General features: G+C 37.2%; 1 protein-coding gene across 2 annotated transcripts in view; it reads right to left on the bottom strand.

Annotated features, from left to right (window-relative positions):
- Window positions 1–1,686: 1,686 nt before the first annotated feature.
- The window catches only part of P4HA1 (prolyl 4-hydroxylase subunit alpha 1), a 70,278-nt gene continuing 48,485 nt past the window's right edge, over window positions 1,687–23,479 (bottom strand). For both annotated transcript variants that reach the window (XM_077778726.1, XM_077778724.1), the window contains exons 10-15: window positions 22,361–22,460; window positions 11,310–11,363; window positions 8,982–9,047; window positions 4,941–5,009; window positions 4,120–4,216; window positions 1,687–2,782 (exon numbers count right to left, since the gene is read on the bottom strand). In XM_077778726.1, the coding sequence (XP_077634852.1) occupies window positions 2,712–2,782; window positions 4,120–4,216; window positions 4,941–5,009; window positions 8,982–9,047; window positions 11,310–11,363; window positions 22,361–22,460 (457 nt within the window). In that variant the 3' untranslated portion in view covers window positions 1,687–2,711. The remainder of the gene's footprint in view (window positions 2,783–4,119; window positions 4,217–4,940; window positions 5,010–8,981; window positions 9,048–11,309; window positions 11,364–22,360; window positions 22,461–23,479) is intronic.

The raw sequence follows: 23,479 nt of genomic DNA, 5'->3' as shown, positions 1-23,479 counted from the left end.
GGTCCTGGGGCTCTTGGTGCAGAGGACACCCTGGCAGGACAGCTAAAACTGAGGTGGGTGTAGGCCGGGGTGTCCTGGGGTGCTCAGTGTGGCAGTTGGAGCTGAGGCAGGGTGTGGGCCCGGGGGTCTCAAGGCACTCCACATGGGGGTGCCTTGAAGTGCTGGAACCAAGGTGTGCACAGGCCAGGGGTTCCTGGAGTACTGTGCCATGGGTACTCTAGCAAGTCATCTGGAGCCAACGCAGTGCAGGTTTGGAGTGTTCTGGGGGTTCTCTGGGCCTGTGTCACCTTGCTGAGATGGCTAGAGCTACAGTGAGCCCTCACTAAGGGTGTCCTGGTGTGTGCTCCATCTTGGCTCCAGCTGGGGCTGCCTTGGTGGGAAGTCTGGGGCTGGTGTGGGCTAGAGGCTTAGGTCTCATTAAGGTGGAAGGCCTCCTTAGCATGCCCAGATCCTGCTCCCATCCATGCTATCAAAATAGAGGGCGAACATAAACCATGGCACTTGCCAGTCCCTCCAACCTAGAGAGAGTTCTAGCAGCTCTCCTACCCTTTGGCAGGGCTAGTTGCTCTTTTAAATAGTTAATTATTTTGTGAAGCAGCATGTGTACAAGCAGGGGAAAGGGAGAGAGAATCCCAAACAGGCTCTGCGCTGTCAGTGCAGAGCTTGACCAGGGGCTCAATCTCATGAACTGCAAGATTGTGACCTGAGCCAAAATGAAGAGTCAGCTGCTTAACTTAAACCTTGGTTTTGTTTTTGGGTTTTTTTTTTTTTTTTTTCTGTGTCCCAGGGCATCCAGGGTTGGTATGTAGCCCTTATTTTAATGTTCACTGTAAGCAAAATTTGCAATGACCACTGGACTCAAAGCTTTCTACTGGACTTTTTTCCTCCTTTTCTTTTGAAAAATGGTTGGTAATGTTGGCAACGTGGGAGGGTTCTGTAAGATCTAATACTGAAAAGAGTTTACTGGTCCCCATAGAGAGTCTAAGTTAAATATAACGAAGTAGTTTGTATGTCATTGCTTCTGAAATATATATTATTTCTATTTGCTAAAACACATAGCGTAATAAAGGTTAGTTTCCATTCATTGAACCCCCATTTTATTTCTATCCTTTTGCATTTAACAGGATTTTTAAAAAATCATCTTAAAAAAATCTAAATAGATTAAAGTGCTAAAGTTAATTTCCAATATTTCTTACTAAAATAGCTGTGGTGAAACAAAGGGTATTTGGGAGAAAGGAATTTCACAGTTGATTTTTCTTTTAATTGGTAAAAGTATTAATACCTTCTTACCCAAAGAACCAGGCTCTTCCTTATATCTTTAAATACTGCATAAGAAATGTAAAAAGTTAGTTTTAAGGGTCAATTAGTATACTTCACTGGGTTCATGGCTTTATATTATACCATATTTTTGAATAAAAAAAAGTCTTAAGTACCATTATTATAGTAACCTTATAACCACAGTGAGGTTGTAGAGCTTCTTTTGAAGGAAACATAGTTTGATTGATTGAATAGTTGAAAGTTCAGAGATCTGCCATAACAGTGTGACATTAAAGTGAATGAAAACCAAAGGGATAGCTCTAAGTCCTATGTATTAAAAAAAAAAAAAAAATCCCTAGAAATCACCTGTTGTCACTAGAACATGCGTTCACATTCAAATAAGAAAAAATACCACACAGAAAACAGAAGCATTTTTAAAAAAAGATTTAAGATCATAAATAGGTTATTATTGTCACAACACATTTCAGAATTGAAAAAAACAGACATTTTTGGCTTTAGAAAAAAAGATCTTTTTTTTTTTATCAATTCCCTCATCATTAAAAGGACTTGTACATTTTAAAATTTCCAGTCTCCTAAGGCACAATATTTATCAGAACGCCAATATCATCACCCCAGTATAGCAGGAATAAGAGGCAAGGTATTAGCACTACAAAAAACAGCAAATTTTATGGACTAAATCATTAGTCATTTAAGAAAAGGGAGAAATAGACTAATGATGATCATTTAAGAAGGCCCAGTGTTGTTACACAGGGCTTTGCAATAAAAAACCTTTTTAATCAAATTATTTTAACTCAAACAAATTTGATTCACCACAGAGGAGCTGTGAGCAAAGAATGGGATTGGTAAAATACAGTATACTTTCTTTAAAAAGATTTGGAAGGAAAAAAATAAACTTAGAATAGCATATGGAGGGGTGGGTAAACATCAAATGGAACCCAAATTAGAGGTCTAGTTTATTCCTAGTCTTTAGGCAGATCCAGAAAATAAGACTAGGTAAATGTAATACCTAGGTACAAACTATAAGGCTTCTGTTCTTTAATCACATGGCCCATTCTAGCCTAACCCCTACCAACTGAGATGTAGTGAAATACTATAATCAGATGCTCAAACTGTTTGTTTTTTCATCCAAGAAGTTCTTTAAGATATAATACAAATGTAAAAATTCCTTATTTTTAAACTTTACCTTGCTTTATCCTCTGTGATACCAACTGAGCTTTAAAGGTTTATATATACAATATGGTGATTTAGTGTTACTTTAAAAGGAAAAAAACCCACAAAGTTAGTGATTGTCCACAGATGAAACATGGGATGAGGTTCATGACTGAAATCAATCATGGAGTGTTAGTCAATTGTAAACTCCTGAAAGTTAAGACTGGGAACTGTGCATATCAGACACATTAGAGTATAGGAGGAGAGGAAGAGAAGCCTATTTGTCATTCCAATTCTGATAAGGTGCATGGTCTTCGAAATTCTTGTCCACGTTCATGGAGCCATTTATTAGATACTGTGAGAGAGAAAAAATACATCAATATTCTCCGCTATCTAAACAGTTTGATTCACTTGCTAGGTCTGTAACAAGGTTTCTACACAAGCTAAAAGGTAAAGACCAAAATAAGATGAAGGCAGATGGTACCTAGGCCTAGGCACACTTTTGAGATTCTACATATGTGCACTTCCTAAAGTTTCTGATATTTAATGTAAAGCTTGAAATGAAATGCAATTGGAATGAAGATGTAGGTACAGACAGAACATAGTATTTTGCAGGCAGGTAAAAACAATCTCTAATACAGAGACATTTTAAAGATGAACACAAAGCCTCCACCCTACAGGAACAATTCTACAATCAACCACTAGTAGTATGTGTTCATGAAGTTTCCTTGATGCCAACATACTGCTTTTTAATGTAACTCAAACAGAATTTTCTCATCCTCCTTTATCATAGAACCCAATCAATGGCATCAACATGTACAAAGTAAATTAGGACCCATACATTACTTTTTCTCAACTCCTGTATCCCATCTATCATTCATCAAAACCTGTCACTTTTCCTTATATATCTCTTCAGTCTCTCTACTCTGCAATCCTTTTGCTGCTGCCATAGTCCAGGTTTTCATCATCACCCACATAGACAATGAAAAGAAGCCTTCTAAACTGATCTCTTCTCCACTAGCCTCATCCTAGTCGAGTGATTCTCAAACATTATAATCTTCAAAGGAGACTTTTAAAATGCTAACAATCAGGGGTCACTCTTTAGTCCTGCTGCAATGTCTGATATAGTAGCTACCAGACACATGTGACTACTAAGTACCTGAAATGTGGCTAGTGACACATTATGTATAAAAATAACTTCACCTGCTTCTATTTCTTTTTAATGTGGCCAGTCATAAACTACCATGACCCTGAGCACCTCTCTAGCCTCACACTAGTCCTGGCCCTGGTCCCTAATACGCCTGGAAAACATACTGCTCTATCTTCAAGAGCAAATTTTAAAATTAAGCTTTAAAGAAGCCAACTCCCAACTATAAGGAGTCATCATCTTCTGTATACATCTCTATATTAATGTGTATTACATTTTGATTTATCCATTAGTATATCTCAGACAACTGTACACTCCTTGAGGGAGAGACACTGTCTTACTCAACTCTGAGTCAAGAAGTGGGACTAGTATTAAAATCTGTCATCAGAATGCTGATCTATTGAAAGTAAATTTATATTAAAATCAAAAACTTGCTTGGTTGAATCCCTTTCAATGTTACGAGTTTCGTCATCTTTTTAAGATACAGACTATGCTAATTTCAAAATATGAGACAAAAGTCAGAAGAGACTATAGGAAATATTTACCCCATTTGTTTCCAACTAGCACTGGACAGGCCGCATGCCGTGTACTGTAATCTCCTTCTCCACTGGCAAACAGATTATACCAGAAAACAGCAGTTCCCTGTGGAGAATAATACAAATATATCTCCAAATAAGATATAGGTTATCACTTTAAAAAAAAAATCTTTTTAAATTTTTTTAACGTTTATTTATTTTTGAGGCAGAGAGAGAGGGAGACACAGAATCTGAAACAGGCGCCAGACTCTGAGCTGTCAGCACACAGCCCGATGTGGGGCTCGAACCCATGGACAGTGAGATCATGACCTGAGCCGAAGTCAGACGCTTAACCGACTGAGCCACCCAGGCACCCCAGGTTATCACTTTTTATAGTAGTTAAATTTTCCTCTGTTCCTGCGGAAGTATTCCTCCATGGCAGCATTATATCTTCTCTATTAAAATTCTGAAAATATGATTAAATCATTTACAAAATTTTGGTGATCCCATGAAAATGTTAATACTACAATGCTGCCTGACAAAGGGAATTTGGCAAAAGAAAAGTAACAAATCTTACAATAGCAAGATGGAGGGATAATCATCATAGAGAACGCATTTTAGAAATGCAAACTTTTGAGTACTAATCCTTGGTTGTTCATTACTTCTAGGTAATCATAGTAAACTGTGCCATAAAAATATTAAAAATTTTACCCAGTATATGTAAGGACTATGTTATCTCTATCTTTAAAAATATCCTTCATTAATTAGACCATGAAACAAAGGTGCATCTCTTCCTCAGGGAAAAAATAAAGAGACCCAAAAAATTAAAATAACAAATGAACCAAGTTTACCTTTTTGGGCCAAACACTAGCTCCTACTTCAGGAAAGACAGTGGCTCCTCCTGCTGACACATCACTCATCTAGAAGAATTCCAGACAGTATTATGAGAAGCACTGGTATAATATAGTTAAATATGCCATTGAGGAAGACATGATACTGTACAGAATATGAGAACATCTGGACTTCTATTTACATAAATAGGTTTGTGCATGCTACTCAGATTTTTAACTTTTAAGTTTATTTATTTAATTGAGACAGACAGAAACAGTGCAAGAGAGGAAGAGGGAGAACAGGCTCCATCCACACTGTCAGTGCTCAGTCCGATGTGGGGTTTGAACCCACACAACAGTGAGATCACTGACCTGAGCAGAAACCAAGAGTTGGATGGTCAACCGACTGAGCCACCCAGGTACCCCCATGCTACTCAGTTTTTAAACAAAAAAAGATGCTGTTTATGGAGTCCTGCATGGCTCAGTCGGTTAAGTGTACGACTTTAGCTCAGGTCATGATCTCGTAGTTTATGGGTTAAGGCTCTGTGCTGACAGCTCAGAGCCTGAAGCCTGCTTAGGATTCTGTGACTCCCTCTCCCTCTGCCCCTCCCTGGTCACGTTCTGTCTCTCTCAAATATAAACATTGAAAAAAGTTAAAAAACACTGTTTAGGTTTATATACTTCTGTAAAAAAAAATAAAAGGCAAAGAAATGATGAAGTCAGGAAGGGAGATAGAGAAGGATATCTTTTATAGCTACTTCTTTTATAGCTAGAGGTAAAAAAGATGATAAAAAGATTATTTAAAATCAATAAATCAAGTAATACAGGAGTATAATTGTGTATTTATTGCGCTAAAATATTCCATGGGGGCAGGAATTTTCATCCATTTTGTTCATTGCTCAGCCTTAATGTCTACAGAATTTATAGCAGGTGCTCCTCCTGGGTATTTACTCAAAGAAAATGAAACCACTAATTCAAAAGGGCATAGGTACCCTTATGTTTATTGCAGCATTATTTACAACAGCCAAATTATAGAAACAGAGCAGCATCTATTGATAGATGAAAGGATAAAGAAGATGGTCTATATATACAATGGAATATTATTCAGCCATAAAAAATGAAAGCTTGCCATTTGTAACAACATGGATGGATCTAGACAGCATTATGCTAAGCAAAATAAAGTCAGCCAAAGAAAGACAAATACTGTACGATTTCACTCATATGTGGAATTTAAGAAATAAAACAAAGGAACAAAATGGACAGACCAAGAAATAGACTTATAACTATAGAGAACAAACTGATGGTTTACCCATCCATCCCACCTTCCCCTCTGGTAAACAGGGTGATGGAGGGATTTGGGAGTGCACTTGTGATGAGCACCAGCTACTGTATGTAAGTGTTAAATAACTAAATTTTATAATTGAAACTAATATCACACTCTATGTTAACTATACAAGAATTAAAATTAAAAATTTTTAAATGTAACCTAGAATAAAAACACAAATCTTCCAAATTAAGGGATCACGTGGACAAAATGAGATAAAGGAAATACAGATCATACAGTGAAGTTTTTTTCAAAAGCAACATAAGTAGAATGCATAAACAACAAATATATCACAAAGCAAAATCCAACTGTACTATATCCAAGAGTCACATCTAAAACAAGAGACTTATAAACATTGAAACAAAAAAGATTTGCCAAGCAAATACTATACCAAAGAAAATAGTTTGATCTTAATATCAGACACAAAAATTTAAATCTAAATAAAAGCACTAAGTGAGATAAAGAAGGTATTTAACTATGATGAATATATCAGCTGGAGCAATGAGCTAACTTTGAAGAAATGAATAAGTTGTGGTAAATGGTCCATCTAGGAATAGTACTTAAATAATGGGGGTGGGAATAGGGGGAGATAATTACTGATCTAGTCAAAATGCTATACAATTTAAGAAAAATATAATAATCTAACATATCTAATGGTCAAATAATCTAATATTTATGGATATCGGACCAAATAATATAGCATCACTATTCATAACAGCAAACAAAATGTTTAATGTCTCTTAAATATCAGAAGAGATGACCAACCTCTCTAATAATAAAATTAAAACCACAATAACTGCCAATATAACAGGTGAAAAATGTTTGACAAACATATCACACTTAAAGGTGGGATATAAATTAGTACAATTATGTAGAGTTCACTTCTAGAAAGTATACAAGGTTTCACAGCATGAATTTTGTATATCACCTTCTCTCCTGGTTTTCCCTATGTAATAATTCTTGCTCATCTTTAACTTCCATTATATGTCTTAAATCCTTTTTTAAATCCTAAGTCCTTTTTATTATAGTATTTAAGACCTTTTTTAATGGTATCTTAAATCTTTTTAGAAACAGATAAAGTTGTAAGAAGAAAGGAGATTTATGAAGTAGGAAGGCAAAAAGGTAGATTGAACAGAGGGAAGGAGAGAAAGAGGAATGGAGGAAATAGGGTAAAAGACAAAGAGGGAAGGTAGCTAGCAGGAACAATGAAGAAAGAAAATGAGACTGAGCAGAGATACACAGATTTTGGTAGGGAGTAAAACAGCAAAAAGAGGTGCTATTTTCATATCATTCAAATGGGTGTGGAGGTGGAAAAAACAATGAAATAAGCAAAATTTAAGTCTAGGTAGTATCTTTTTAAGTTAACAAAGAGCACAACACTGTAGGAAATTATATTTTTCAAATATAGTATTTCCCAATATTTCCTGTCCTACATGTTCTGTTTATATGACACATTCTTAAGTGGTAGGGTCTATGTCTCCTCCCCTTGATCCTTGACAGATCTCTGTAATTGCCTTGATTAATAAAAGGCAGGAGAAGTGACATTATTTGACTTCTGAGGGTAGGTACTGAAAATGCCATGCATTTCAGCCTTGCTTTTGCAGAGATACTTGCTCTCGCAATCTAGTCACCATGCTGGGAGTAAGTCCACACCGCATGCAGGTACTCTGACCAAAGCCAGCCTCAACCTCAGCCTTCAAGATGACCCCAGTGCCAGTCATCATCAACTGACTACAGATGGAGCACAAGAACCAGGAGTGAAGCCCACTCAACCTTACAACCGTGAGAAAGAAAAATAGTTATTTTAATCCATTCAGTTTTGGGGTGATTTATTATGCAACAATAGATAACTGGAGCAAATACTATAACCGAAGTTTAATTTTTTCTACACATTTAAGTATATGAACAATTTTTAAGTTTATTTATTTTGGGAAAGAGAGAGTGTGCGTTCACACATGCAAGAGCAGAGGGAGAGGCACAGATTCCCAAGGAGGCACTGCACTGTCAGCGCAGAACTTAATGCGAGGCTCAAACTCACAAACTGTGAGTTCATGACCTGAGCAGAAATTAAGTCAGACACTTAACCGACTGAGTCACTCAGGTGCCCCAGTGTATAAACAATTTTAAAAATAAAGATCATACGGTTTTGAAACTTTACTAAAAGATATGAAAATGGTTACCCTTAATGGGGTAAAATGGAGCTTCCAAAGTGGTATAATGTGCTGTCTCTTGATCTGGCTGCTGCTTACACCAGATGTATTCACTTTGTGAAATTTTCATACTCCACAAAATATCTACTATGACTGTCTCCAAATAGACAGTTAAAAAATTAATATTACTAACTGTATTTATTTATTTTCAGAGAGAGAGAGAGAGAGAAGAGCACAAGTGGGGGAGGAAGAGAGAATCCCAAGCAGGCTCTGTACTGTCAGCACAGAGCCTGATGTTGGGCTCCAACTCACAAAGCGTGACATCATGACCTGAGCCCAAATCAAGAGTCAGATGCTCAACAGACTGAGCCACCCAGGCACCCTGAGACTATTATTAATATTAAAACCTGAATAAAAAAGTTAACATTACTATCTGAAGAAGTTACAAATGCAAAAACCCTCCATTTACTCAATTATAAAAACTTTAAATTAGGACGTTAAATAAGAGCTAAGGAAAACGAACATCTGAACATCGAAATAAATGTCATGTAATAAAATCCCAACTTAAAAATTTTAGCTATAACTTACATAGAACAGCCATGTAGCAATTCTATTTCCTGTCCCCAGCTCTTTGAAAGCATCTGGTTCATCTTTCTGTGAATAAAACACAACAAATTCAATGGTATAAAATTCAGGAATGCAAATTATCCAGTGGCACTAAACACCAGTAACTTGCTTAAGGGTATGCCAAAAAAAAAAAAAACCACACACACACAACCCAAAAAGATTCATTTATAATGTCTAGTGCACAATATACAGGAGGCACTCAAATACTTTTGGTTGTTGATTCAGCTTGTACAGTGAATACTGTTTTTTTATAAGACTATTGGGGGGAAGGGGAAACCCAGATTTATTAGCCTAAACCATGAAAATCAGTATCTACTATCCACAGATTATTAAATTAATGCCTATAGTTTTAGCTTCTAAAGGAAAAATAAAAGCCTCTTAGTTATATTCATGAACTCTATTCTCTGCAGGTAAAAAATTTACCTTGAAATTTAAATTGAACTCATGATCCATTCAAATGTTTACTGCTACTATGCTTGTCATTCTTTTGGACAGCCAGCACTTTAATCTAGCTGTACAGTTCACATCTGGCTATTTAAATCTAAATTAAAATACAAGACAGTCTCTTGGCAGTTATCCCAGAAAAATGAAAATGTATTTTTCACACATAAATTTATATACCTCTTTATTGGTAATAGCCCCAAACTGGAAACTACCTTACTGTGTCCTTCAAAGGACAAATGATTAACCAACTATGGTGCATCCATACTGTGAACTCCTACTGAGCAATAAAAAAGAACACATTACTGACATGTTCTTTAAAACTGCACCAACCTCAAAGGTATTATGCTGCTAGTGAAAGGAGATATATACTGCATATAACCTCTATATAACATTTCTGAAATGCCAATTACTGAGAAGAACAGATTAGCAGTTACCAGCAGTTAAGGGATAGGAAGCAGAGGGTTATGTGCAGCTACAGAGCAGGAATGTAAGGGAGTCTTGCAGTCATGGTGCAGTTATGCATCCTGATTGTGGTGGTACTTTCACAAAGCTACACATGTAATAAAACTGCACAGACACACACATACACACACAAATTAGTGCAAACAGAACTGGTGAAATACGAAATAGCTCTGTGGTTTGTGCCCATGCCTATTTCTTGGTTTTGATAGTGCACTATAGTGATATAAGAAGTTAACATTGGGGGAGGCTGAGGGAAGGGTTCATGGGACCTCCCTGTACATTTATCTGCAACTTCCTAGGAATCTGTAATTATTTCAAAATAAAAAACAAAAAAATTTAGTTGCACTAATGTCAGAGCTTGAACTGTATTCCTTTACATCTTTCAAGACTCTCAGACACTTTTCAATAATTGAAAACAAGGGAAAGACTAAAAATATATTCTTTGATGGCCTACATAGAGAAAGAGTACAATTCTGGGGTTTAAGCTAGTCAAGGGCCGTGACACAATATAGGCTGTGTTTTCCTTCAAAAAAATATACCCTTATTTTAGAAGTAGTAGATCAATAAGTTTATTAAAATGGCCAAGACAGTTCTTAGAATTCATGTAATTATGATAAGGCTTAATGAAGACTTGGCAATGTATAATTTATAGCTTAATGTGAAAAAAGTAAGGTTGATATTTAGTAATCTTAAGCAAGAGTAGCACTTAGTAAAGGACAGCTTTTTAGCAAACTGCTTTCATATTATTTATTCTCCAGTGTCTCTCTTCAACTGTTTTATATTTTTTATCTTCTTGTCTCTTAGGGTATTCTTATAATTTCTGTAAGAGCAGGCCTATGCTTTCAAACTCCCAGAAGAGGCTCTTATACACATTCCATGCCCACCTGGTTGATGAGAGGCAACTCTCCTTAAGGCTCTTGACTCAAAGCAGATAATTTTCAAGGCTATTCTTTCTCTGAGGGTATAATCCTTTTGGAGATTCAGGTTTTATGCACTGGTCTCAAGTTCAGTAGCCTGCAGTGGCAGGTCCTCTCACAGAGCTGTCAGTTCCCAAAGCTCTAGATTCCTGGAGGCAAAAGCCTTCAGCTTCTTTGCCCAGCCCCAATTTAACTCTAATTTTAATTTCTAGGTTTTCTTTGTTCATTTTGCCTTTGGGAATTTCTTTTACTTTCTTCCAATCTCAGCAATGCATTTAAAACTATCCTAAAATTTGTTTTAACATCTAGTTTTTTTTTTCTGCTAAAAATGTTTTATAGAATGTCTATTCTACCATGCTTCCACAAATTGCAAACAAGATATGAATTTTTACTACTAAAAGAACAGAATTAACATGTCATGCCTAAGCTTCAGTTAGGACTCCTACATTCTCTTTTATTTACTTACCCGTGCAAAATCAAAATGGGGTTCATACTGTCCTCCAACTCCATAATTTGCTACCTGAAGAAGAGGAAGAAAACATGCATTAAAAAAATCAAGATTACGATTCAAAAAAATCTGTAAGCCCTATTTGGGCCTCGTACAAGATATGGTTAGGTACTTTAGAGAAATGAGAAACAAAGCAGCTAAAATCAATGGAAGTTCCTAAGGAACCAAGGATAAAACCTAAGGATAGCTATCCTATATTTTAGACTTAGTTTAGATTTTAGACTTTAGACTTAGACATTAAAACTTAGTTAATGTTTTCCTTTAGCAAATATTTAAGGTACATGTTTTCCTCTAACTTAAACTAAAATTTGAATTAGAATTTTAAAATTAAAATGTTTAGAATAAAAATTTTATAGAATTGGAATTTTGAGATTTCTCATTAATTTTTACTACACACTTTCCTTTGAAATTTAAATCAAGACTCATGTTTTCCAAAGTCCAAAATCCTGGGAAACTCCCAATCAATTTTATAATATCTTCCTATAATTTCAACTGGTAATAACAATGTCCCAGTGAAAAGTAGCAATAGGAAGTAAGAAAATTGTCTCCCGGACTTCAAGCTGTATTACAAAGCTGTAATCACCAAGACAGTATGGTACTGGCACAAAAAAAGACACTCAGATGAATAGAACAGAATAGAGAACCCAGAGATGGACCCACACATATGGCCAACTACTCTTTGACAAAGCAGGAAAGAATATCCAATGGAATAAAGACAGTCTCTTCAGCAAGTGGTGCTGGGAAAACTGGACAGTGACATGCAGAAAAATTAACCTGGAACACTTTCTTACACCATCCACAAAAATAAACTCAGAATGGATGAAAGACCTAAATGTAAGACAGGAAGCCATCAAAATCCTCAAGGAGACAGCACATAAAAATCTCTTTGACCTTGGCCACAGCAACTTCTTACACAACACGTCTCTGGAGACAAGGGAAAGTAAAGCAACAAAAGGAACTATTGGGACCTCATCAAAATAAAACGCTTCTGCACAGCGAAGGAAACAATCAGCAAACCTCAAAGTCAACCAAAGGAATGGGAGAAAATATTTGCAAATGGCATATCAAATAAGAGGTTAGTATCCAAAATCTATAAAGAACTTAGCAAACTCAACACCCTCCCCCAAAAAAAGAATCCAGTGAAGAAATGGGCAGAAGACATGAATAGACACTTCTTCAAAGAAGACATCCAGATGGCCAACAGACATAAAAAAAAATGCTCAACATCACTCATCTTCATTGAAATACAAATCAAAACCACAATGAGATACCACCTCATTCCTTCAGAATGGCTAACATTAACAACTCAGGCTACAACAGATGTTGGCGAGGATGAAGAGAAGGAGGATCTCTTTTGCACTGCTGGTGGGAATGCAAACTGGTGTAGCCACTCTGGAAAATGATATGGAGGTTCCTCAAAAAAAAAAAAAAATTAAAAATAGAACTACCCTATGACCCAGCAATTGCACTACTAGGTATATATCAAAGGGATACAGGTGTACTGTTTCAAAGGTACACATGCACCCCAATGTTTATAGCAGCACTATCAACAATAGCCAAAGTATGGTAAGAGCCCAAATGTCCATTGATGGATGAATGGATAAAGAAGATGTGGTATACGTGTACAAACACACACACATGCACGCAATGAAGTATTACTCAGCAATCAAAAAGAATGAAATCTTGCCATTTACAACTATGTAGGTGGAACTAGAATGTATTATGCTAAACGAAATTAGAGAAAGACAAATATATGACTTCACTCATCTGAAGACTTTAATATACAAAACAGAGGAACATAAAGGAAGGGAAGAAAAAAATAATATAAAAAAATATAAAAACAGGGAGGACAAAACATAAGAGACTCTTAAATATGAAGAACAGAGGGTTGCTGGAAGGGTTGGGCTAAATGGGTAAGGGGCATTAAGGAATCTACTCCTGAAATCATTGCTGAAGTATATGCTAACTTGGATGTAAACTTAAAAAATGAATTTTTAAAAAAGTACCTGGTCTGAGTTTAAATTTTAGGTTTGTTAGTTACAATACATGTAACTTTGACTACAGTCTCAGTTTTCTTATTTATAAACTAAGGTGAATGATGCCTTCCTTAGCTCACTTCTTGTATCCCACTATGATGCAATAAAAGGAGAATGTAATTTAAAGAATACTGCCAACAAAATGAAAGAAGAACATAATTAAAAGAATGTTGCCACAGCAAAGTCCAAGTCCTATGTGAATTATATTACTCTGGATATTTTACTCCTTATATTGAAGACACATTGGGTTGGATCAGACTATTAAGTAGAACTGTATCACAGAGCCTGAAAGATTCTGTGAAAGTTAAGCAGAGGAGAATAAACACAGACCAGGGAAGAAAAAGATACATACAAGACCTTTTAATAATATAATGAATGCCAAGGAAGTGTAGATAACCATGAATAAATGGCAACTTAATTAAGCAAATTTAAATACAGGCAATCCTGCTTTTGCACAGTTCCAAAAGGCCCAAATATAATGGTTTAGCTACTGATTAACACCAGACTCCCAACAACATAGTTTAAATTTCAGTCACTAAAACAAACTGACTGTAACTGCATTAAGTACAAACATCACTGCTAGCACTTTAGTCCACATGTTACTATGTAAATAACAGCTGCACATCATGATTTACTATGTAAATAACCAATCATATCACTTCTTTCTAAGTCTATCAGTGGTTGGTCACTGCACATCTGTTAGTCAATTCATGCACAGACACCAAAGTATGTAGTTGTCTTGCCTCTTTATCTCCCAGTGAAAACTCATGTGATATTTTACAAAAATGGATCACTGGAAGAGGCAAGTGACTAAGCAGAGAAAAGGAGCAGAGAAAGGGAAAGTAATAATGCTGTAAGTAAAATTCAAATCAAACTTAAATAAAGATATAGAAAAAAATGACAAGGGGAATGCTTCTGCTTGTGCAGGTCAAGAAACTCTAGCTATGCGGTCAGAGGAACTTGGTGATGGCAAACTTACTGACATAAGGAAAGTGACTGTGATGGAAAAGATAAAGAAGTCTTGGAGGATGTGATGTTGGGGAAAAAAAAAAGTCTTCACAATAATAAAAAAAGAAAACCCTCAGGGATACTTAACATTGAAAGCACAAAGGATAAAATGTTGAAAACGGATCCAAACTTAGAAGTATGACAATTTGCAAAGGTAGAGAAAACACTCTCTGTATCATAAATTTCACAAGGAGGTTTTTTTTTTAATTTGAGAGAGAGAGAGAGAGAGAGAGAGAATGAGAATCAAGCAGGCTCCATGCTCAGCATAGAGTCTGATGTGGGCCTCGATTCCACAAACCTGGGATCATGACCTGAGCCAAAATCAAGAGCTGGATGCTCAACTGACAGCACCACTCAGGTACCCCAAATTTCACAAAAGAAGGAATGTTTAAACTATCCTTGATAACTGTTTGCAAAGATATACAGCACTTTAATATTCATAATAAAGATTACCAAGACAATTTAATAGGGAAGAATAGTTTTTAAATACATGATGCTGCGACAACTGGATATCCACATGAAAGGAATGAAGTGGACCTCTACCTCATACCATATACAAAAATTGACCCCAAATGGATCAAAGACCTGAATGTAACAGATAAAACTATAAAAATGTTAGAAAAAAACACAGTGTAAATTTTTGTGACCTTGCATTACGCAATGGTTTCTTAGATATCTAAAGCACAAGCAACCAGAGACTTCCAAGGAAGATGGCAGAATATGAGGATCCTAGGCTCACCTCATGCCATAGGCAGAGGTAAACATGTAAACAACTCAGAAAATGACCCAAAGACTCTCCACAGCTAAGTGTAGAGAAGGGGACACATGGAAGAGGGTAGGAAGGGCTGAGATGTGGTAGGGAGCCAAAAAGACTGTGAGACTGCCTGTGGGAGGGAGGGAAGCAGTGGAGCGGAGAGGGGAGAGGAGTAAATCTCCATATCAGGAACCTGCATGGGTGAGACGAATCCCTATAACATCTGTCTTTGAAAACCAAAGGGGCATGGATTCTCAAGTTCTTGTAATCAGTGGGCTTACCACCTGGAACTTTAAAAATTGGCAAGCTAAGTTCTGGGAGAGTCTGAGGGCAGAAGGAAACTGAATCTCCGCCCATAAAGAGACAGCTGACATACAGCATAGAAAAGGCAGTTAAAGAAATGCCTGGGATGGGGGGTTGGGCGCCTGGGTGGTTTGGCTTAGGTCATGATCTGACAGTTCGTGTGTTCAAGCCCCTTGACAGGCTGTATGCTGACAGCTCAGAGCTGGAACCTGCTTTGGATTCTGTGTCTCCCTCTCTCTCTGCCCCTCCCCTGCTCGTGCTCTGTCTCTCAAAATTAAAGATGTTTAAAAATTTTTGAAAAATGCCTGGGTATACAGGAAAGAGACTTATTTACTAATCTCAGAGCTTGTGCTGGAGGGGCAAGGATTGGGGGGGTGGATTTCTCTAAGAGCCATTTCTTTCCCGTCTACCCCCCACCCCCAGCCTAGATACAGACACCTGTAGAAACCAGGGTAGCACAACACTCTCCTGCTAACAGTGAGAGCTCCACCCCACATTCTTCTGCAGACATGCCCCCTTCATCTGAAGTAGCTTCAGGTCCCCCTCCCACAGCACATCTGCATGGACCTTATTAACAGTGCCCCCCTGAGTCCTCCCCACCCACTGAGCTATTATACGGACCCACCCCTCCATTCCAGTCTGGGCAGTTTTCCCATGGTTTGCAAGCTCTCTCCCACAGCAAACCAGTGCATATCTTGCAGGCACCATGAACCCCAGCCTACTTTCTTTTGTGGACCTGACCCTCCAATACACCCTTGGCCAGATTCCATCCAAAGCAGTGCCACAAGCCCGGCAGTGTGCAAGTAGCCCTATCAGGGGCCTCTACCATTCCAAAGTGATTCCTGCCCCAGGAAGAGATGAAGATAAACACACACACCAGTTTGACAATGGCCCAGCAGTGTGCTGGGGGTAGACATCAATCTGATTGCAGGCCCTTCCCACCAACAAAAGCTTCTCCAGGCACAACAGAAGGAAGGCACCCTGCAGTTCAGTGCTACTCCATCTCTGGCACACGTCTGGTCTGACTCATCTCAAGCCCAAGGTGGCCCCAGACTAGACCACTAACAACACAGAGACCAAAACCTGCCCACAACAGGCAGACAGCACCATTGCAGACAACTGGACTGAAGGCAATGTGGCTCAGCCACAATAGTAGGGCACATGCAACACACACAGAAGACATCCCTGAAGCATTAAGTTCTGGTAAACATGGGACAGTGCACTGCAGGGTATTAAAGGACCTCTTTTTCATAAAGCCACTGTTTTCAAGAGTGGGAGACATAGCTGACTTAACTAACACATAGAAAACAGAGAGTTAGACAAAATAAGGAGACAGAGGAATATGTCCCAAATGAAAGAACAGGACAAAATCACAAGAGACCTATGCAAAACAGAGATAAATAATACCCTTGATAAAGAATTTAAAGTAATAGTCATAGGAGCACCTGGGTGGCTCAGTCAGTTAAGTGTCTGACTTTGGTTCAGGTCATGATTTCACAGTTTGTGGGTTCAAGCCCTGCATCAGACTCAGCACTGAAAATGACAGCCTGCTTGGAATTCTCTCTTCCTTTTTCTCTGCCCCTCCCTGCTCACACACTCTCCCTCTCAAAGTAAATAAACAAGCTTTAAAAAAATAAGTAAAGTAAGTCATAAAGATACTCACTAGACTTGAGAACAAAATGAAGGATCTTAGACCCTCAACACAGAAAACATAAAAAAAGAACCAATCAGATATGAACAACTCAATAACTAAAGTTAAAAATACACTAGAAGGAAATAAATAGTAGACTAGGGGAAGCAGAAGAATAGATCAGTAACCTGGAGGACATAGTAATGGAAAGCAATCAAGCTGACCAGGAAAAATAAAAAAGATAATAAATAAATGAAAACAGACTAAGGGAACTCAGCAACACCATCAAATGTAGTAACATTTGCATTATATGAATTCCAGAAGGAAAAGAAAGGAGGAAACAGAATATTTATTTGAAAGAATAATAGCTGAAAACTTCTCAATTCTAAGGAAGGAAACAGAAATTCATTCCAGGTGGCACAGAGAGCCCCCAACAAAATCAACAATGAGGTCCACACCAAGACATGTAGTAATTAAAATGGAAAGCAGTGATAAACAGAGAATTTTAAAAGCAGCAAGAGAAAACAGTTACATAGAAGGAAAATCCCAAAAGGCTACCAACAGATTTTTCAGCAGAAACTTTGCAGAGAGGAGGGAATGGCAGGATATATTCAAAGNCAGCCAAGATATTCTATCCAGCAAAGCTATCATTCAGAAAAGAAGAGATAGTTTCCAGACAACTGAAGTTAAAGGAATTCATGATCACTAAAATAGCCCTACAAGAAATGTTAAAGAGGACTCTGAGTGGATATGAAAGAACATTAGGAGAATTATGAAGAGTAGGAAGCATAAAAGCAATAAAATTAAGCCTGTCTATAAAAATCAGTCAAGGGGCACCTGGGTGGCTCAGTCAGTTAAGCGTTTGACTTCGGTTCAGGTTATGATCTCATGGCTCATGGGTTCAAGCCCTGTGTTGGGCTCTCTACTGACACCTCAGAGCCTGGAGCCTGCTTTTGATTCTGTGTCTCCCTCTCTCTCTGTCCCTACCCCACTCACCGTCTGTCTCTCTCAAAAATAAACATTAAAAAAAATTTTTTTTTTAATCAGTCAAGAGTTTCACAAAACAAAGGATGTACAGTATCACACCATGTATCTAAAATGTGGCAGGGGGAAAGGAGTAAAAATTTAATGCTTTTAGAATGGATTCAAACTTGGGGCACGTGGGTGGCTCAGTTGGTTAAGAGTCCAACTCTTGATTTCAGCTTAGGTCATGATCTCAAGGTTCGTTAAGTTCAAGCCACGCATTAGGTTCCATGCTGACAGTGTGATGTCTGCTTGAGCTTCTCTTTCACTCTCTCCCTTTCTCAAAATAAAAAAAACTTAAAAAAAATTTTAAGTGGCATCTTGGTGGCTCAGTCCATTGAACATCTGACTAGTGATTTCAGTTCAGGTCATGGTGTCATGGTTTGTGGGTTCGAGTCTCACATCAGGCTCTGTGCTGGTGGCATGAAGCCTGCTTCAGATTCTCTCTCCCTCTTTCTTTTCCCCTCCTTTGCTCATTCCCTCTCTCAAAAATAAAATTTTTTAAATTAAAAAAACTTTTTTAAATGTGTTTTATTTAAGTTTTTTAAAAAATGTTTTATTATTTCTGAGAGACAGACAGACAGACAGACAGACAGTGTGAGCAGGGGAGGGTCAGAGAGAGAGGCAGACAGACTCTGAAACAGGCTCCAGGCTCTGAGCTGGCTGTCAGCACAGAGCCCAATGCAGGGCCCGAACCCATGAACCGTGAGATCACGACTTAAGCCGAAGTTGGATGCCCTACTGACTGAGCCACCCCAAGCACCCCTAAAAATGTGTTTTAAAAAGAATAGATTCAAACTTCACAAACTTCATCTACTTAAAAAGGCGGCTGTATGCATATGATGTTAAAGAGAAAGGAATCCATGAGAGACAAGAAGAATTATAATGGCAACCATAAAACAAGTAACAAAAATACATACCTTTCAATTATTTTGAATGTAAGTGGACTTAATACTCCAATAAAAAAAAAAAACAGATGATGACAGAATGGCTAAAAAAAGCAAGACACATCTATATGCTGCCTACAAGAGACTCATTTCAGACCTAAGGACACATGCAGATTGAAAGTGAAGGGATGTAAAAGCACTGTTTTCAGATGGCATGACACTATACATAGAAAACCCTAAAGACTCCACCAAAAAACTAGTTGACCTGATAAATGAATTCAGTAAGGTCACAGGATACAAAATCAATATACAGAAAACCACTGCATGTCTGTACACTCAAAATGAAGTAGCATAAAAATTTACAAAACAGTCCCATTTACTATTTAACCAAAAATAATAAAATACCTAGGAAGAAACCTAAGGAGGTGAAAGACCTGTACTCAGATAACTATAGAACCCTGATGAAAGAAATTGAAGATGACTATGAAATACTGATGAAATACAGTGAAATGGAAAAATATTCCATGCTTATGAATTGAAAGAGCAAATATTGTTGAAATGTCCATACTACCCAAAGCAATCTACAGATTGAATGAATGCAATCCCTATCAAAATGCCAGCAGTATCTTTTTACAAAACTAGACTACTACCAAAATTTGTATAGAACCACAAAAGACCTCCAATAGCCAAAGCAATCTTGAAAAAGAACTAAGCTGGAGGTATCACAATTTCAGATATCAAGATGTACTACAAAGCTGCAGTCATCAAAACAGTATGGTATTGGCCCAGAAACAGACACATAAGTTAACAGAACAGAAAACCCAGATATAAACCCACAGTTATATAGTTAATTAATCTTTGACAAAAGAGGAAAGAATATGCAATAAGAAGAAGATGATCTCTTCAACAAATGGTGTTGGAAAAACTAGACAGCTACATGCAAAAGAATCAAACTGAACTACTTTCCTACACCATTCACAGATATAAACTCGAAATAGATTAAAGACCTAATGTGAAACCATGAAAATCCTAGCAGAGAGAACAGGCAGTAATTTCTCTGACATTAGTTGTAGCAACATTTTTCTAAACATGTCTCCTGTGGCAAGGGAAACAAAAGCAAAAATAAACTGTTGGTACTACATCAAAATAAAAAGTTTCTGCACAGCAAAGGAAACAATCAGCAAAACTAAAAGGCATCCGATGGTATAGAATAAGCTATTTGCAAATGACATATCAGATAAAGGGTTAGTATCCAAAATCTATAAAGAACATAGGAAACTCAGCACCCAAAAAACAAATAATCCAGTGAAGAAATGGGCCGAAGACATGAATAGACACTTCTCCAAAGGAGACATCCAGATGGCCAAGAGACACATGAAAAAATGTTCATCATTACTCATCATCAAAACTACAGTGAGATACTGCCTCACACCTGTCAGAATGGCTAACATTAACAACTCAGGCAACAACAGATATTGGGGAGGATACAAAGAAAGAGGATCTCTTTTGCACGGCGGGTGGGAATGCAAACTGGTGTAGCCACTCTGGAAAACAATATGGAGGTTCCTCAAAAAATTAAAAATAGAACTACCCTATGACTCAGCAATTACACTACTAAGTATGTATCCAAGGAATACGGGTGTGTTGTTTCAAAGGGACACATGCACCCCAATGTTTATAGCAGTGCTATTGACAATAGCCAAATATGGAAAGAGCCCAAATGTCCGTCATCTGATAGATGGATAAAGAAGTGGTATATATATATGTAAGTATGATATGAAGTATTACTCGGCAATCAACAAGAATGAAATCTTGGCATTTGCAACAATGTGGACGAAATTAGAGTGTATAATGCTAAGCGAAATAAGTCAGACAAATATTATATGACTTCACTGATATGTGGAATTTAAGATACAAAACAGATGAACATAAGGGAAGGGAAGCAAAAATAATAGAAAAAAACAGGGAGGAGGACAAAACATAAGAGACTCTTAAATACAGAGAACACACTGAGGGTTGCTGGAGGGGGGTTGTAGGTGTGGAGAAGGGCTAAATGGGTAAGGGACATTAAGGAAGACACTTGTTGGGATGAGCACTGGGGGGTTATACATAGGGGATGAATCACTGGAATCTACTCCTGAAATCATTATTGCACTATGTGCTAACTAACCTGATGTAATTTAAAAACAAAAAAACAGACAAGTATTTACAAGGATGTGAGGAAATTATAACTCTATACATTGCGAATGGAATTGTAAAATGTATGGCCATTTTGGAAAACAGGTTGGCAATTCCTCAAATATTAAACTAAAGTTATGACATGACTCAGCAATTCCATATATAGACTATACCCAAAAGAAATTTAAATGTTGGTATAAAAACTTGCACACAAATGTTCATAGCAGCACTAATCATTATAGCCAAAAAATACAAACAACCAAATATCCTTCAGCTGACAAATATATGAAGTGTGTTGGGGGGGAGGGGGGAGATGGGCATGGAGGAGGGCACTTGTGGGGATGAGCACTGGGTGTTATAGGGAAACGAACTTGACAATAAACTATTTGTAAAAAAATTAAAATAAAAAAAATAAAAGTAAAAGAATAAGGCATATTATGCGAATACTAAATAAAAAAAAAAATGAAGTGTGGTTATATCCAAAGAATGGAATATTATTCCGGCATGAAAAAGAATAAAGTACTGACATTATGTTAAGTGAAATAAGCCAGACCCAATAGGCCACATATTGTATTATCCAATTTATATGAAATTTCTAGATATGAAATATCTAGGCAAATTAACACACAGAAAGATTAGTGGTTGCCAGGGGCATTAGGGAGAGGGAATGAAGAGAAACTACTAAAACTCTTTGAAGTGATGAAAATGTTCTTGCAATTAGATAGTGGTGATGGTTGCATAACCATGTGCATATAATAAAACCAGGGCAAATTTTATGGTATGTTAATTATATCTCAATGAAAAAGAGAAAAAAATTCATTAAAAAAAAGAAGGAAAAAAAGAAGAACTACTCCTGGTCACCTGACAAGCTTAGGAATGAAAAAAAATTATAGTGTGCTTAATAAATATTGTTATATATTGTTCATTTCCCTATAAAGTTATACTTAACAGTAAGAGTTTTTAATGTTTTATGAAGAATTTTGGAGATCACAGATATTCATAATTTTTGCCATTGATTAAGATCACTTTGCATGGTCTCAGCTTGCATATTCACTTTTACGGTCCCAAACTATACTGCAATAACTGTACAGTGCCTGTACAGTGTCAGGAATCTCATCTGAAGCATCTTTTGAAAAAGTGTAAGGAAATAATGTGATAGCATATAGTTTAAGGATAATGTGATTACCTACCTGTAATTCCTCTGCTGTGGAAACATCTAGTCCTGTTAGATCTTGTATTCTCATATTAATCCGAGATACCACAGGGTTTTCATAGCCAGAGAGCCAGGCACTAACAAGAAGAAGAAAACATTAGTTTTACTTATGTTTCAATAAGTAAAGACTAATAGCCCTCATTTTAAAAGCCATAATGTATGGGATAATAAGCCTTTACCTATAGGCATGTAGTTGGCTTGTTTGATACGATTTTTACTAAAGAATGTTGTAATTTTTTTTAAATGCTACATTTTAAGAATGTGTGGGTGGCTCAGTCAGTGAAGTATCCGACTCTCAGTTTTGGCTCAGGTCATGATCTCGTGGTTTGTGGGATCAAGTGCCATGTTGGGCTCTGCACTGACAGCATGGAGCCTGCTTGGGATTCTCTCTCCCCCACTTTCTGCCCCTACCCCACTCACAAGCACGCGTGTGCGCATGCTCTCTCTCACAAAATAAATAAACCTTAAAAATGCTACATTTTACAGTTAAAGTTTGGAAAAGAAAAAACTAATCTCATTTATTACAGAGTTTCTTTGAAGACAGCTGGATTAATATAAGAAGGCTATACAGAGTTTTAAAAAATTCTGTAAAAATACGTACCAAACTAAAAACAGTTTTTCTTTCTAGGTAAGGTATAGGAACTGACTGAGGTAGAGATCATAGGGTTTTTAGGCTGATATATATAATGTAAATATTTTACAAGAAAAAAATCATTTTTAAAAATTTATTTATTTTTGAGAGAGACACAGAGCGAGCAGGAGTGAGGCAGAAAAGAGAAGGAGAGAGAGGATCCCAAGCAGGTTCCACACTGTCAGTGCAGAGCCCTACACAGGGCTAAAACTCATGAACCATGAGATCATGACCTGAGCCAAAATCAAGAGTCACTTGCTTAACTGATTGAGTCACCCAGGCACCCCTCATTTTTTAATTCATTATATTACTTCATTATATTACTTGAAAAAATAACAGAAAGTTTTGGGGCAACTGTGTGGCTCAGTGGGTTAATTAAGCCTCTGACTTTGGTTGAGGACAGGATCTCACAGCTCATGGGTTCGAGCCCTGCACTGGGCTCTGTGCTTACAGCTCAGAGCCTGG

The sequence above is a fragment of the Crocuta crocuta genome, unplaced genomic scaffold (genome assembly GCF_008692635.1).
Source record: "Crocuta crocuta isolate KB4526 unplaced genomic scaffold, BGI_CrCroc_1.0 scaffold167, whole genome shotgun sequence".
Lineage (NCBI taxonomy): Eukaryota > Metazoa > Chordata > Mammalia > Carnivora > Hyaenidae > Crocuta > Crocuta crocuta.
Note: the sequence above shows the minus strand (reverse complement) of the source record. Positions and strands in the feature narration are given on the sequence as shown.